General features: G+C 46.1%; 2 protein-coding genes across 2 annotated transcripts in view; both read right to left on the minus strand.

Annotated features, from left to right (window-relative positions):
- Positions 1-17,440, minus strand: part of LOC134396475 (zinc finger and SCAN domain-containing protein 16-like) — a 48,152-nt gene that overhangs the window by 12,934 nt on the left and 17,778 nt on the right. The gene's annotated exons all lie outside the window — the stretch shown is intronic.
- Positions 56-9,185, minus strand: LOC134395771 (zinc finger protein 239-like; the record flags this gene model as incomplete). Its single annotated transcript, XM_063121933.1, has 3 exons — positions 56-209; positions 8,281-8,534; positions 8,787-9,185. Coding segments are annotated over 3 exons (807 nt in total), but the record flags the coding sequence as incomplete, so codon positions are not given.

Genomic DNA, 17,440 nt, shown 5'->3' on the forward strand with positions numbered 1-17,440 from the left:
TGGGTGGTCCGTGGGGTGTTCACATCCTCCCCTGGACAATGGGGCCCTGGCCCAGTCAAGGACCCACTGCGACCTTTTTGCATCGCACTTCGAGGACAAAATCGCTTCTCTCTGCAGCGGGCTTGACGCTGTTGTTAGCACAGCTCCAGCTGAGGTGTTCGATTTCCCCGTCTGCCCGGTTTTGTGGGATCAGTTCCAGTTGTTGCGTACTGAGGATGGGGACAAGGTGCTTGCGGCAATGCAGCCAACCACTTGCCCTCCCGATCTCTGTCCCTCCTGGCTAATAAAAGCTAGCCGAGGGGGTGTGGCTGGGTGGGTTACCTAGATCCTTTCCAATTGGGCTTCAGGCCTGGTTTTGGAACAGAACTGCCCTGCTTGCCCTGTGGGATGACCTTTGCTGGGAGAGGGACAAGGGGAGTGTACAAAGTCACAAATGACTTGGGACCAGGATACCTGAGAGAGCGTCTTCTCCCCTATGAACCTGCCCTGTCACTGTGGTCACGTGAGGGGATGTTCCTGGTGGTTCCACATGCTCAGTATGCAGAGTTTCAATCGCAATGTGAATCTTTAAAGCACATCAAAACATCCACATAGGCGAGAAGCCCTAGGATGCGGAAAGAACTTTGCTTGCAGGACACATCTGAAGTTGCCTCATAGAATTCAAACTGGGGAGAAGCCCTATAAGGGCTCAGAGCATGGAAAGAACTGTGCTCAGAGCACACATCTTAAGTGACAGCAAAGAATTCACACAGGGGAGAAGCCCTATAAATGCTTAGACAGTGGAAGTAGCTGCAGCCAGAGCTGCAAACTTAGATTTCATCAAAGCACTCACACAGGGGAGTGTAAATTGGGTCCTTTTTAATCTCAGAACCTACACCAAATGGGTCCGAAAAACCCCAGGGGGTAACCAGTGCTAAGCCAAACAGACCAACATTTAATCCCAGCCGACAAGCATCACCACAGACATGATTGTAAATAAGAATCTGTTTATTGTAAAAAAATTAAACAAATTGGCATGGTGGTTATAGAAGTATACAATCTCTCTTTCTGTGGTTACAAGAAAAGAGAATGAAATGTAAATACAAGATTGAGTACAAGAATTGCAAAAGCAGGTATTCTAAATTTAGCTAATAAGATAATGGCTTGAGCGTCCAGCATTGTTATGACTCCTCCTTATCCGCTTCTGTTTACTCTTTGTGGTCTAAAGCTAAATTATACTAAACTATACCTTGTGCTATACTAAAACATTGTAGATAACCCTCCCTACTCTATGCTGAAGTTCCTCTAGGCATGTGAAGAATAAAAGCAGAAGTCAGAGAACTTCAAGACATGGAAATAACACAAGGACACAAGATTAGAGACCAGTACACACACACACACAGCAGAAGTATCTAAAGCATTTGGGATGAAAATGTCCCCAAATCTCATGGACTGCCAATCGTACACAGAATAAAAAGTTGTTGTTGTTTTTTTAAAAAAAAAAGAAGAAAAAAGGAAAAAAAGATCACAGCTCAAGTTCAAATTCAGTTATGCAGTTAAAGCAGTGGTTCTCAACCTGTGGGTCGGGACCCCTTTGGGGGTCGAACGACCCTTTCACAGGGGTCGCCAAAGACCATCGGAAAACACATATTTCCGATGGTCTTAGGAACCTAGACATTTCATTTATTTGTAATTAGAAATAAATATTTCACAATATATAATTACATATTGTTTTTGTGATCACTATGCTTTAATTATGTTCAATTTGTAACAATGAAAATACATCCTGCATATCAGATATTTACATTACGATTCATAACAGTAGCAAAATTACAGTTATGAAGTAGCAACGAAAATAATTTTATGCTTGGGGGTCACCACAACATGAGGAATTGTATTAAAGGGTCGCGGCATTAGGAAGGTTGAGAACCACTGAGTTAAAGCTAGATCACAGATGTTCTTCACTAGACAGGAGTCTGCTTTTGCTAATCCGCTATTAATCTGCCAGTAGAGCTAGGTTGGCATTATTGCTGGTTGGCCCCCAGCAGAGAGATTCAGCTACTAAATAACGGTACAGTCAAATGCAGCTTTGGTGCCTGGGATTCACTTGATCCCAGTTCTCCGGCCGGCCGGTGTGGTGGGATACTCACAGACCCTCAGTTCATCTACCACTGCAGTGCTCTGCCAGGAGGGGGAGGGGGGGGCTCTGATATTCAATAGCCTTTGATGTTTCCTATGCCCACAACAGGATGGTGTTTGTTGTGATCCTAGAGTGCTCACAGATGTACTAGGAAAGGTTGCCTGTTTGCCAAAGGATGACTTTTCACAAGACCCATTCCTCTATTGCAGTGGTTCTCAACCTTCCTAATGCCGTGACCCTTTAATACAGTTCCTCATGTTGAGGTGACCCCCAACCATAAAAAAAATTTCGTTCTTCTCTACACGATCCATTGTCATGGGATGGTTTGCTAATAATGAAAATAATACATAACAATAGCTTTAATAATACAAAAGATGATACATGACATAGTTCAGTCAATACAGTTTCCTAAGACCATCGGAAATATGTGTTTTCCGATGGTCTTAGACGACCCCTGTGAAAGGGTCATTCGACCCCCAAAGGGGTCCCAACCCACAGGTTGAGAACCGCTGCTCTATTGGGAGGAACGTCTTCTGAACATTTACCAGAGTTGCCACCCACAACAATGTAGCTGCTATATTTAGACCGTCCACTGGTTCGCATTTGATTTTGGAATTTTCATTATGGTGATAAACATGTATTGTCCTATATACTCAATTGTATCTTTTGTAAGCTGCTTCAAAATTTTTTAGCAATACATGAGTAAATAAATCCATATTTTTCTATATCAATATTTTTCACGTTATTCATTTTACACAAACAACACATCTCAGTTGCTGCTCATATTTCTCAAGATCAGGCCATAAAAACCAGAAAACTTATTACAGGAAACACAGTCGTCCTGTAAAGAGCCCTGCCCTCTTTTAAATGTATAGCTCCTGCAGCTTTCACTGTTGGGATGAAGATGGAATTTAACCAGGTGCTGCATGCATACAAATGACACCTGCTGAAATTCCCTTTTCTATGCAACTGTTAAAGATGCAGGAGCCCTGTCCTCCTTTCCATATGGCTAGGGTGACCATATGCAAAGGAGGACAGGGCTCCTGTATCTTTAACAGTTGCATAGAAAAGGGAATTTCAGCAGGTGTCATTTGTATGCATGCAGCACCTGGTTAAATTCCCTCTTCATCACAACAATTAAAGCTGCAGGAGCCCTGCCCTCTTTTAAATGTGGTCACTCTAGTATAGCTCCTGCGGCTTTAACTGTGGTGATGAATAAATAATAATAATAATAATAATAATAATAATAATAATAATAATAATAATAATAAGAAGAAGAAGAAGAAGAAGAAGAAGAAGAAGAAGAAGAAGAGAGAATTTCACCAGGTGCTGCATGCATACAAATGACACCTGCTGAAATTCCCATTTTTATACAACTGTTAAAGATCCAGTTATCTGAGATTTAACAGATATCTGGTCATCCTTTACAAAAAGCCATGAAATTCAATAAACAAAAAACCTACAGTTTATAAAACAACGTTAAGGCCGTACACTTTTCCACCAAGCACCAAAAAGCGGGGAAATTGGGAGTTAAGGCTCACCAGCCTTAACGCCACATCCTCCCTAAGGAGGCAGAAAGTGCCAGTGAAATTCTCCTTCTCCCAAAGCAGATATAAACCATGAGGACAGGATGGAGAACAGGATATGCAGAGGTGACTGTGGGGTTGTGGACAACGGATGACGAACAACTTAGAGCCACCTACTTTTTTTGTTTAGAGCCCTTCCCCAACCTGGTGCCCTCCAAACGTGTTGGACTGTGACGACGGAGCAAGTAAGAAAAAAACCCCTCCTGTCTGGCCCTGCTGCCAGGTAAGCCCCAACCCACTTACGTGCTCCATCGTCACTGGGCCCGGGCTTGAACTGAGCGCCCTGGTCCACCCGGAAGCAAGTCCACACCTGCAGCCTTGCTTCTGGGTGGACTCGGGGGCTCGATTCAAGCACGGGCCAGGCCATGACAGAGAAGGTAAGTGGTGGGGTGCGGGGGGGCTTGCCTGGAGCTTCCACCGCAACAGTTTGTGCAGTGGCAGCTCCAGGTAAGGGGCCAGGCAGGAGGGTGGTTGCCTGGAGCTGCCACACTTTGTGCAGTGGTGGCGGCAGGTCCAGGTAAGGGGCCAGGCGGGGGTGGGGGGTTCTTACCTGCTCCGTCATCGCCTGGCCCAGGATTGAATAGAGCCCCTGGGTCCATCCAGAAGCAAGGCTGCAGGTGTGGCCTTGCTTCCGGGTGCACCAGGACGCTCAGTTCAAGCCCGGGCCCAGCGACAACACAGCAGGTAAGTGGGGTGGGGTAGGGTGGGGGCTTGCCTGGAGCCGCCGCCCTACATTCCCCATCATGCTGTCCCAGCATTCCTGACCATAGGACATACTGACTTGCAATGATGGATCGCCGTACTCCAACACCTTTGGAGGGCACCAGGTGTCAGGAAGGTGATGTGTTTCACACCAGCAGAGCCTGCACAGAGTGCAAATAACACAAGCTGAACCAGAGGATCCAGGTAGCAAATGAACAGTCCAATGAAGAAGGAAGACTCAGACACAGTAGCTTTTAACTACTTATCTAAGTTTACTGTACAAGTATATACAGAGAACAATACACAATAACGCTCCAGCATAACTCCATCAAACTCTCCACAATAACATATTCTCCATCAATAACATATTTATACAGATGAGAACCAATCACAGTGTTCTCATGCAATGTGAACACTGGATTGCATCAGCTAGATTGCTGTTCTACCCTGATACCCTCCACCTGCGTATCCTGGCCTCTTTCCAAAGCCTTGAGATGAGTATCCCAAATAACACTTCTTAGGTCCCTAGTTCCAGTAAAAACTAATACATGTACAAACGTAGATCTCTCTCTCTCTGTCACTGCTCAAATGGTAAATCCAATGTTACAATATGTATTGATTGAAACAAAAATAACATTCAAGGCAAAACATTCATTTTAATTGTTGCAATTCTCCCCAAAAGTGACAGTCGAACCTTTAACCACCTTGCAAAACTTTTTTAAACTTCATTCCAAACTGTCACATAATTATTATGAAATAACATACAATTCATGTTTGCCAAAACAATTCCCAAGTATTTTACCTTCTTTTAAATTTGAAAACTGGTCTTTTCTATCAAAATTTCAGTACCCTTTAAAGGATCTTCCAGAGTCAAGACCAAATCCTCCGCAAATGCCCTCAACCTATATGTCTCTTTTTTAAAATCTTTACTCCTCCAATTCTCTCAGCTTATCTTATATCTGAATCCAGCAATTCCAACACTGAAATCAACAGTAGCGGTGACAGTGGGCAGCCCTGTCTTGTCCCTCTTTGTATTTCACATGGGTTGGAGATATCTCCATTAATCATTATTTGTGTTTTTAGAGAGTTATGGATGGATTTCACCCACTTTATGACATTTACTCCAAAGTCCAGTTCTTCTAAGGTTCTAAGTAGAAAAATCCAACTAAGGTTGTCAAATGCTTTCTCTGCAACCACAATATTTCACCAGATATTCCACAACATTTAAAACCGTTCTTACATTGTCTCCCATCTGTCTTTTGGGTAAGAAGCCACCTTGATCCTCATGAATGAATTTTTGTAGGACTTTCTTCAGTCTTTCTGCCAAGCTTGCTGTTAATAATTTATAATCATTATTTAACAGTGATATTTGGTGATTTGGAATTTCTTTGGTTCATTATATCCCCCCCCCATATCCCATACTGTTGATAGTTGTCGTTGAAGCACTTTAATTTGTTGAAGAACACTTGCCTTTCCAGGTGTTTTCCTCAGATCTTCTTGTTGTGCACCTTCAGAGAAGATAGGACAAAGCACAGGCAATTCTCCTCTAATACGTAGAGAATACGGGCAGAAAGGAGTCTCTAGCACTGGTGACCTGCAAAGTGTGCGCAATGTTCGTGTTCCTGCCTGAACTCAACATGAAGAGAAAACTCCCTGGAAAAGGGTGACAGTTAGGAGCAGAAGAACTTATAGGCATTCTACACCGGTGTAACAATTAGAGTTAAACAACCACTTTCAGCTACTGGAGGATGCCACTGGAGGACAGTCTGCAGAGGAAGAATTACAGGAGACACCACGCAGCAGTGAACAAGACTCAGAAAGTCAGTCGACCAAGAAGAAGAGAAGAGTAGTTATTGTGGGAGACTTCCTGCTGCATGGGATTAAAACCCAGGTTTGTCGTGAAGACCCATGGACTCGCCAGAAAGGCTAAACCTGAGAATGAGCTGAGATTAGTGAGAGATGCTAAAAGCAATAAAAAGTCTTTCTTCAGATACGTGAATAGTAAAACACAATGGAAAGAAATGGTGGTTCAACTGCTTAACGAGGATGGGTAATTGATAACAGATGACAAAGAAAAGGCTGAAGTGCTCGATTCCTACTTTGGCTCAGTCTTCTCCCAAAAGCGGGTCTATGACCCTCCTGGAAAAAATGACGCAGAAGTTGAGGGGGCAGGATTGCAGTCTGAGATTAATAAACAAATGGTCAAAGAACACCTAATTTCCTTGAATGAGTTCAAATCTCTAGGGCCCGATGAACTGTATCCTAGAGTAATGAAGGAGCTAGCGGAAGAACTCTCAGAACCACTGTCTGTTATTCTTTGCGAAATCATGGAAGACAGGTGAGGTGCCGTATGTCTGGAGGAGGGCTAACGTTGTCCCTTCCTCAAACAGGGCAAAAAGGAGGAACTTGGGAAAAGACAGACCAGTCAGTCTGACATCCATCCCTTGGAAAATTCTGGAGCAGATTCCAAAAAAGTCAATCTGGAAGCACCTTGAAAAGAATGCAATGATTTCTAGAAGCCAACAGGGATTTGTCAAGAACAAATCCTGTCAGACTAATCTGATCAAATTGTTTGATTGGGTAACCTCCCTTGTGGACTGTGGGAATGCATGGGACGTAATATATCTTGTCTTCAGCAAAGCTTTTGACAAAGTGCCCCATGATATTCTGATTTAACAAAAGAGCTAAAAGTGGGCTAGATGGAACAACTATTAGGTGGATACATAGTTGGCTACAGAATCAGACTCAAAGAATGCTTATCAATGGTACCTTCTCAAACTGGGGGGAGGTTAGGAGTGGGGTACCGCAGGGCTCAGTCCTGGGCCCAGTGCTCTTCAACATTTTTATTAAATGTTGAAGGAGGTGCAGGGAACGCTTATCAAGTTTGCAGATGACACCAAATTGGATGGGATAGCTAATACCCTGGAAGACAGAAACAAACTTCAAAGTGATCTTGATAGGCTGGAGTGCTGGGCTGAAAACAACAGAATGAAATTGAATAGGGATAAATGCCAAGTTCTACACCTAGGAAAAGGAAACCCAATGCACATTTACAAGAGGGGGGATACGTGACACAGCAATACTACAAACAAGAACCTCCGAATTGTTATAGATCAAAAGCTGAATATGAGCCAACAGTGTGATGAAGTTGCAAAAAAAGCAAATTGTATTTTGGGCTGCTTTAAAAGAAGTATAGCTTCCAAATCAAATGAGGTACTGGTTCCCCTCTATGCAGCCCTGGCTATGCCACATCTTGGGTATTTCACCCAGTTCTGCGCACACTTTAAGAAGGATGTAGACCAGCTGGAGCATGTTCAGAGGATGATCAGGGGCCTGGAAACAAAGTCCTGTGAGGAGAGACTGAAAGAACTGGGCATGTTTAGCCTGGAGAAGATTGATGGGAGATACGATATCACGCCTCAATGACTTGAAAGGTTGTCAAACAGAGGAGGGCCAGGATCACTTCACGATCATTCCAGGATGCAGGACACAGAATAATGGGCTCAAGTTACAGGAAGGCAGATTCCGGCTGGACATCAGGAAAAACTTCCTGACTGTTAGAGCAGTGCGACAATGGAATCAGTTACCTTGGAAGGTTGTGGGCTCTCCCACACTAGAGGCCTTCAAGAGGCAGCTAGACAACCATCTGTCAGGGATGCTTTAGGGTGGATTCCTGCATTGAGCAGGGGATTGGACTAGATGGCCCTGTAGGCCCCTTCCAACTCTACTATTCTATGATGCTACACTAAGCACTTATAGGACTTCTCCCCAATGTGAGTTGATTGATGTTGATGAAGGCGTGTGCTCAGAACAAAGCTCTTCCCGCACTCTAAACATTTATAGGGCTTCTCCCCAGTGTGAATTCTTTGATGCCTCTTAAGGCTGCTTCTGTGAACAAAGCTCTTCCCGCATTCTAAGCATTGATAGGGCTTCTCCCCAGTGTGAATTCTTCGATGCAGCTTAAGTTTGCAGCTTTCAGAAAAGCTCTTTCCGCACTCAAAGCATGTATAGGGCTTCTCCCCAGTGTGAATTCTTTGATGCAGCTTAAGTTTGCTGCTTTCAGAAAAGCTCTTTCCGCACTCAAAGCATGTATAGGGCTTCTCCCCAGTGTGAATTCTTTGATGCACCTTAAGGCTGCTGCTCTGAGCAAAGCTCTTCCCGCATTCTAAGCATTTATAGGGCTTCTCCCCAGTGTGAATTCCTTGATGCAGCTTAAGGCTGATTCTGTGAGCAAAGCTCTTCCCGCATTCTAAGCACTGATAGGGCTTCTCCCCAGTGTGAATTTTTTGATGCTCCTTAAGGTGTGTGCTCTGAGCAAAGGTCTTCCCGCATTCTAAGCATTGATAGGGCTTCTCCCCAGTGTGAATTCCTTGATGCACCTTAAGGCTGATTCTGTGAGCAAAGCTCTTCCCGCATTCTAAGCATTGATAGGGCTTCTCCCCAGTGTGAATTCTTTGATGCTGCTTAAGGTCTGAGCTCCGAACAAAGCTCTTCCCGCATTCTAAGCATTTATGGGGCTTCTCCCCAGTGTGAATTGTTTGATGCTGCTTAAGGTCTGAGCTCCGAACAAAGCTCTTCCCGCATTCTAAGCATTTATTGGGCTTCTCCCCAGTGTGAATTCCTTGATGCAGCTTAAGGTGTGTGCTCTGAGCAAAGCTCTTCCCGCATTCTAAGCATTTATAGGGCTTCTCCCCAGTGTGAATTCCTTGATGCACCTTAAGGCTGATTCTGTGAGCAAAGCTCTTCCCGCATTCTAAGCATTGATAGGGCTTCTCCCCAGTGTGGATTTTTTGATGCTGCTTAAGGTTTTTGCCCTGAGCAAAGTCCTTTCCGCACTCTAAGCATTTATAAGGCTTCTCCCCAGTGTGAATTCTTTGATGCAAGTTAAGTTGTGAGTTGAAAGTTAATTGTTTTTCACACACTAAGCATTGAAACCTTTGATATTTGTTAGAATGAATCTTCTGAGTTTTACTCTGTTTCTTCCTTTTACGAATGTTCTTTTTACTTGGCGCTTCTAGTATTGGAGTTTCACAGACGTCTGATCCTTCAAAATAAATGGATTCCTTTTCCCTACTCTCTTCAGTTTTCCTTCTCTGGTGTAGGCCATATTTCTTGCTCTCCCTGTGATCACCTGCAAGTATAAACACAGAAATCGTCTTGAAATCTTGGTACAAAACAAATGATTGCTGATTTGATTCACAGGATTAAAAAAAAATCATTGGTGAGGAAGATCCTTCAAAAGATATGAAATATCCCGATGATCAATAGAACTGAGAACTAGACTGCCATACAATGCTTTTATTTATATGGAATAACTCATATAAAGAAGTTGAGAGAATAAATGAACAACTTAAAATACTGTAAAAATGAAATACACTTAAAATCTGCCATTTTCTCCTAGCTGATCATTTAATTGGGAACTGGAAAGTGGGAATTCAACCCTAATGGTTATTTTCAATGTCTACTTATATCGTAAAATGAAAAGCAAGCTGTCCAGAGCTGTCTTCTGAAAAGGCTGAACTCTCTTCTCCTCCATGGAGACCATTAAGATAATATCTGTAACATCTTCAATATTATGCAGATGCAACTAGAGCAGCAAAGTAAGATTGGTTGGCAGCCATCTCTGCCACCGAGCAAGTCCATCAATGGGCTTTTCTCAATGTTTTGTCAGGTCTTCGGAGTCAATGACATTTGTATTCTGCACTGACACAAAGAAAGAAGAGCTGAAATTCCACCTTCCAGGATATGGCAAGAAGGCAGAGAGTTAGCCTTACCCAGAGGAATCCCATTCCTTACCCAGAAAGGCCAAGATCCCACGATTCTCCTCCATGACTTCTTTGTGCAAAGTCCTCTGGCCTGGATCCAGCAGAGCCCACTCTTCCTCTGAGAAATGCACGGCCACCTGCTCAAAGGTCACCAGACCCTGAAAGCAGCAGAAGAAATGATGTTCTCTTTAAGCATTATGTAGCAATCCATGAAGACAAGGATGGTGAGGTCCTCTTTCTGAATGCCAAAGCACTGTGAGTGACCTTCAAGGCCTTCCTAGCAGCCATCTTGGAGAAGAGCAAAGGCTAAAGGGGCAGGTTCTTCCAGGACCAAAGAGACGTGCAGGGGAGAGAGGCCCCCAGGACTCCCCTACCTGCCCTGGCTGTGCAAAAACCGCTTCCACTCCACCACCAAGCGAATGAGGCCCAGAAGGACACCCCAGGATCAGTTCACTTCCCCTGCAGGTTGTTTTGTTCCCTGTGAGGAAGGTAAAGAAGGTGGGAAGGTGAGAAGGTAAGTTAACATTCTTAACTATTCCCATTTTCATTGTTTATTTTCAGTGTTTATTTATTTATTGCATTTGTTTACCATACCATAGCAGAAGCACTTAAAAACAATATCAGAATATTTAAAACTGCAAAAACATACAATATACACATACATATGAAACTACTATAACGAGTTTTAAAACTATGACCCTAAAAAAACAGACCCAGGCTAATTAATTGCATATTGCGAATTACATATTGCTTGACCTGGCACTGAAAAGATAACAATGTCGGTGCCACGTAAACCGCATTGGGGAGATTGTTCCACACTTGGGGGGCCACCACAGAGAAGGCCTCTCCCTTGTTGTCGTCCTCCGATGTTCCCTCTGAGTAGGCGCCTGAAGGAGGACCTTAGTTGTTGAGTGTGTAAGACCTCGAACCACATTACTAAACAACATTTCCTTTTTGAGTATCTAGTGAAAAAGGGTCTCTCTCCCCCAGCAAAACCAGGCTCAAGGAGAACATTAAGACAGCTCATGCACTTCAGGCGTAATTGAGGGAGGGAGACCATGGGGAAATACGTCCACTAATCCTTACCCAGTGAAGAGGGTCCTCCGTCTCCCTCCTGCAAGATCCACCCGTCCAGCGGCCTCTGTGTGATGCCCGGTGGAGCCTTCTCTGCCTCAGGGAAATCTGTGGGTGCTCTGGCCAACATCCCCTGGTCCTAGAGCAGGAGGGAGGATCCCAGGCAGAGAAGAGGGATTAGAGAAGGAAAGAAACGGCTCAGGTCAAGGCCAAGGGCAGCGTTTCCCAATCGCTTTACCTTTCAGGTCTCATTCTAAAGTTGATCTACAATCCAAGTCACACAGCACAGGAACTTGTGTCTTTGTTAGGGGGCTAAGAGTTCAACCCTGATATCCAGCATTTTCCACTGTAAAAACTGCCACAGCAGTTTGGCATCTACAAATGCTAATCCTGTTCTGTTGGGAGGACTCTGCCACCAGTTGAAGAAGGATCCCCTCCTTCCCCAGAACTTCACAAACCCATTCACTTCTCCTGTCATCATGAGAAACTAAGAAGAGCCATTCTGGATCAGAATAAGGGCCCGTCTAGTCCAGCATTCTCTCCCGACAGTGGTCCATCACCTGGAGGTAGGATATAGCCATCAGGACTAGTAGCCATTCACAGCCTTCTCCTCCAGGAATTTGTCTAACCCCCATTTTAAACCATCTAAATTGGTGGCCATCACTACATCCTCTGGTAGAGATCTGCATATTTTAACCATCCAGTGTTAGCTTAACTATCCTCCATTGAGGGCCTGCTCTACACATGAAGAGCAACTATACTTGTGGGTTGGACCATTGGAAATTGGGGAATCCCTTCCTTAAAGGCGTCATAAAATAAAGTTGAGATAAGTATTAAGAACACAGTCCCTATTAGTCACCAGGATGAAATGCTCTCACCTGCTCTTGGTCCTCTGCCTGGCTCAGGAGGAAGCCTTCTGCCAGGGCCACCGCCTGGGAACTGGTCTCCGCTCCACATTCTCTGACCCAGCTCACCATCTCTGGGGGCAGGACAGCCAGGAACTTCTCCAGGACCACCAGATCCAGCATCTGAGCTTTCGTGTGCTTTTCTGGCTTCAGCCGCTGGCAGCAAAGGTAGTGGAGACGGCTGCAAACCCCTCGGGGCCCCATGGCCTCCTGGTAGCAGAAGTCCCTGAAGGGCTGAAGCTCCACGTCTGAGCAGGTGTTGCTCCCAGGCTGGTCCTGCTGCACTCTTCCTTCCCAGGGCTCTGCACTGCTCCCTTCCTGGATGTTTCCTGCTTCAGGGCCTGCAAAGCTTTGCTCTTCCATCTTCACTCTCTTCTGCTCCCACCAGGACTCGAAACAGTCTCCTTCCTTGGCTGCCAATTTCTCCTTTGAGGCAGGGACTGCGCTGTAAGAATTAAAATGGAGATTGTGAAGGAGGCACAGAAGGTAGACCTGGTTAAAATTCCCAACCCAGCTGCCCCCTCCCACCGGTTCCCAGTGAAACATTGGAACTGGAGCCAGTTCACCTGAAAATAACCACATTTCACCAAGGCTTCAGGCAATTTATCAAATCAGAGTAAGGCCCTGAGGGTATGAACAATTAACAGGACACAGGGGAGGGTTTGTGTGGGAAAACAGTCTAAAAGTTACAATGAAACTAAAAGGCCACAGCAGAAATTAAAGAACTTTAAAAGAGCAATACAAGCCACATCAACGAAAGCCGTTGATTCAGAGCCACCCAAAGAAAAACACTAAATCCTGGGTACCTGATACCTGATGGCACGGGGGTCCCTTTGCCACCCTTCTGGACCCCGAGCAGAATGACCCTTCCCCAAATGAACAGAGACCAAAACCTGTAAACTAACTAACTTATGCCCAGAACTAAGCAGGTGGGGTGGCCTGGCTGCACCAATCCACAAACAACAAGCTCTCCAGGGCTCCCGGCGAGGAGAGAAGGTTCCCACCTTCAGCTGCACAGATCAACAACCCTGAGGAACGGCCTTGGCCTACCGGCTGCCTTGATAAAACCTGGTAACCGAGCCAGATGGCTGCTTGATTGATCTTTCTGCTGAAGGCCCATGTGCCTTCCCCAATAATTTGATTCTTGTAAACACCAGCTTGGCAAGGTAGACCACAAGTCGAAGCTTCAGAGCTGGTATTTTGAGGGGGTGTTGAGGAATCCTGGAAAGGCGGGTCACCTCTTACTGGGATCACTGAGTGGTGGTCAAAGACTGTAAGACGTAGGGAATGTTTATCAAATTTATTATTATTATTATTATTATTATTATTATTATTTATATAGCACCATCAATGTACATGGTGCTGTACAGAGTAAAACAGTAAATAGCAAGACCCTGCCGCATAGGCTTACATTCTAATAAAATCATAGTAAAACAATAAGGAGGGGAAGAGAATGCAAACAGGTACAGGGTAGGGTAAGCAGGCACAGGGTAGGGTAAAACTAACAGTAGAAAGTAACAGTAGAAGTCTGCACAACATCAAGTTTTAAAAGCTTTAGGAAAAAGAAAAGTTTTTAGTTGAGCTTTAAAAGCTGCGATTGAACTTGTAGTTCTCAAATGTTCTGGAAGAGCGTTCCAGGCGTGAGGGGCAGCAGAAGAGAATGGACGAAGCCGAGCAAGGGAAGTAGAGACCCTTGGGCAGGCGAGAAACATGGCATCAGAGGAGCGAAGAGCACGAGCGGGGCAATAGTGTGAGATGAGAGAGGAGAGATAGGAAGGAGCTAGACAGTGAAAAGCTTTGTAGGTCAACAGGAGAAGTTTATATTTGATTCTGAAGTGAATTGGAAGCCAATGAAGAGATTTCAGGAGTGGAGTAACATGGTCAGAGCGGCGAGCCAAGAAGATGATCTTTGCGGCAGAGTGGTGAACAGAAACCAACGGACTGATGTGAGAAGAAGGAAGGCCAGTGAGAAGAAGGTTGCAGTAGTCCAACCGAGAAATAATCAATGCATGAACAAGCGTCTTGGCAGAAGAGACAGACATTTGCAGATGACCCAAAATTGGGAGGGATAGCTAATACCCTGGAAGACAGAAACAAACTTCAAAGTGATCTTGATAGGCTGGAGCGCTGGGCTGAAAACAAGAGTGAAATTGAATAAGGATAAAGGCCAAGTTCTACATCTAGGAAATAGAAACCAAATGCACAGTTACAAGATGGGGGATACTTGGCTCAGCAATAGTACAAACGAGAAGGATCTTGGAATTGTTGTAGATCACAAGCTGAATAGGAGTCAACAGTGTGATATGGCTGCAAGAAAGGCAAATGCTATTTTGGGCTGCATTAATAGAAGTATAGCTTCCAAATCGTGTGAGGTTCTGGTTCATCTCTAATCGGCCCTAGTTAGGCCTCATCTAGAGTATTGCGTCCAGTTCTGGGCTCCACAATTCAAGAAGGACACAGACAAGCTGGAGCGTGTTCAGAGGAGGGCAACCAGGATGATCAGGGTCTGGAAACAAAGCCCTATGAAGAGAGAGTGAAAGAACTGGGCATGTTTAGCCTGGAGAAGAGAAGATTGAGGGGAGACATGATAGCAAAGGTTGTCACACAGAGGAGGGCCAGGATCTCTTCTTGATCCTCCCAGAGTGCAGGACACGGAATAACGGGCTCAAGTTAAAGGAAGCCAGATTCTGGCTGGACATCAGGAAAAACTTCCTGACTGTTAGAGCAGCGCGACGGTGGAATCAGTGACCTAGGGAGGTTGTGGGCTCTCCCACACTAGAGGCCTTCAAGAGGCAGCTGGACAACCATCTATCAGTGATGCTTTAGGGTGGATTCCTGCATTGAGCAGGGGGTTGGTCAGCCTTTTGCCCACAGTTGGGACATTCCTCCTCCCCACCTGGGACCTTTCCTCTTGGGTCCCTCCCAGACCCCCCTTTCTCCAGCCTTCCCTTCCGCGATCCCCTAGTTGTAGGGAGGGAAGGAGGTGCAAGGCGGGGGTCTCCCTGGAGGGGCCCCAAGCGGGTCAGTCCCCTGGGGGGGCTCGGGGCAACATCTCTCTTCCCACCCACCCCCTGCCCCAAACCTGCACCTCTGTCCTGGGGGGCTCCTTCCTCTGCCCCCTCCCCCGGGGACCCCCTTGCAACCTGTACTCACCGGCTCCTTTGCAGGGGAAAAGAGGCTGCAGGCGGCGGAAACACGAGGCTCATAGGAGCAGGGGGAGAATCCCAGGCTCCTTTGCAATGGGTAGGGGGTGGAAGTGTGGGGCGGGAAGGGAGGGGCCTCATCCAGCCTGGGCTCCTCATGGGCCTCTCTAGGATACAGCCCTCTCTCCTCGTCTTTTAACCCTTCGGTGGAGGTAACACGAGAGACCCGCAGACGCTCCTGGCAGAGACAGGGACTTCGGAAGGGGGCTTTTCCGCAATGGGGGTCTTTTATTCCCCCCTGCAGCATCGCCACCCCATCTGCTCCTGGGGGCTTCAGGGGATCCACAGCCGTTTCCCCTTTGAGTGCGTAAAGCAGCCTCCGGCATGGGAGCCCTCCGTCCTTCTGCCTGACCTTGCTGCAGAACAGCGTTCCCCAACCTGGTGCCCTTCAGAACTCTAAACACGAATAGATGCTCTAAAAAGAGAGAGGTCAAGTAGGGTGAGCCTATGAAAACGAGGACAGGGCTCCTGTATCTTTAACAGTTGCATAGAAAGGGGAATTTCAGCAGGTGTCATTTGTATATATGGTGAAATTCCTTCTTCATCCCAACAGTTAAAGCTGCAGGAGCTTTGCCCTCTTTTAAATCTGGTCACTCTAGTATAGCTCCTGCAGTTTTAACTGCTGTGATGAAGAGGGGATTTCACCAGGTTCTCCATATATACAAACAACACCTGCAGGAATTCCCCTTTCTGTGCAACTGTTAACGATACAGGAGCCCTGTCCTCCTTTCCATTGGGTCACCCTAATGTTAGGTGAGGCTTTATCAAGGTACAGGAAGATTCTAGACTCATGGAGCCTCTAGCCATGAGGAGGACAACACTCATGGCAACTTCTGCTCATAGTGGCCTCTTGTTGCACACCTTGACCTCTTCTTTGAGAGCAGGTCTGAATCCATCTCAGGCTCAAGGCAGGAAAACCTTTGGCCCTCCAGGAAATAAGAGGTCTGATGATGAACCAGAGTTTCTCTCCCAATGCATCCCATGGCTCCATTCTAAGCCCTCTCTGTTCCTAGCACTTGAACCCCAAACAGGAGCAGAAGCGAACAGTGATTTCCACCCGCTCTTAGGATGTGAACAGCAGGGCTCCCTTCATCCATGAAAGCAGGACATATGAAAGCCCATGAAAGCATTTGCCCATAGCAAATCCATAGTTGCCGACAGAGAAAACATAGCACAGTCCTTGTCTTTCACTCTGCTGCACTTAGGCTTTATTTAGTGTAATTTGATTTTATATTTCTGACTCCTAGTTTTATTTATTATGATTATCTTTTTGTGTTGCATTGTTCGGCATTGAAGTAGTAGTATTTATTTATTTATGTCGTAAGCTGACTATACCTTAAGAGAGATACCTTAAGTGGTTTGCAAGGGATTAAAAATAAAATACAGAAACAACATATAAAAATATAACAGCAACAGCGTAGCTTAGCTGAAGAAGCCTGCAGGAACGGGTGGGGGGGAGTCTTCAGCTAATGTCTCAAAGTGGCAGAACTGGCTTTATTTAATCAGATGGGGCAACGGTGCTACTATTGGGCTAAATGCCCCCTCCCCGAAAAGCACCCCCCTGGTTCCACGTTTCTGCCAGGAGCCCTGGAGGAGCCTCTGTGGCTCTCTCGTATTACCTCCACCCAAGGGTTAAAGAGGAGAGGGGGCTGGGTCCTAGAGCCAAGGCTGGAGGATGAGCCACACTTCCCGCCCCACACTTCCCCCCCATGGCAAAGGAGCCTGGGATTCTCCCCCCTGCCATTCATGCATGGTATGTCCCACTGCGAGCCTCTTTTCTCCTGCAGAGGAGCAGGTGAGGGCAAAAGGCAAGGGGGGTCCCAGGGGGGAGGAGAAGGAAAGGGTGGTGGTGGAAAGAGCCCCCCCCCCCAGGTGCAGAGAAAGGAGAGAGCCAAGGGCAGGGAGGCAGGTTTGGGCAGGGGGTGGGTGGGAAGAGAAGGAGGGAGGGAGCCCCCCAGCCCCCAGGTGAAGAGCAAGGGCGGCTGATGGTGCTTCACTTCCTCCTCCCCCCATGCTTCATGGGTCCCACCTGCAGCTTCTTTCGCCCTGCAGAGGAAGAGGTGAGGGCAACATGCAAGGGGTCCTG

The sequence above is a fragment of the Elgaria multicarinata genome, chromosome 3 (genome assembly GCF_023053635.1).
Source record: "Elgaria multicarinata webbii isolate HBS135686 ecotype San Diego chromosome 3, rElgMul1.1.pri, whole genome shotgun sequence".
NCBI lineage: Eukaryota > Metazoa > Chordata > Lepidosauria > Squamata > Anguidae > Elgaria > Elgaria multicarinata.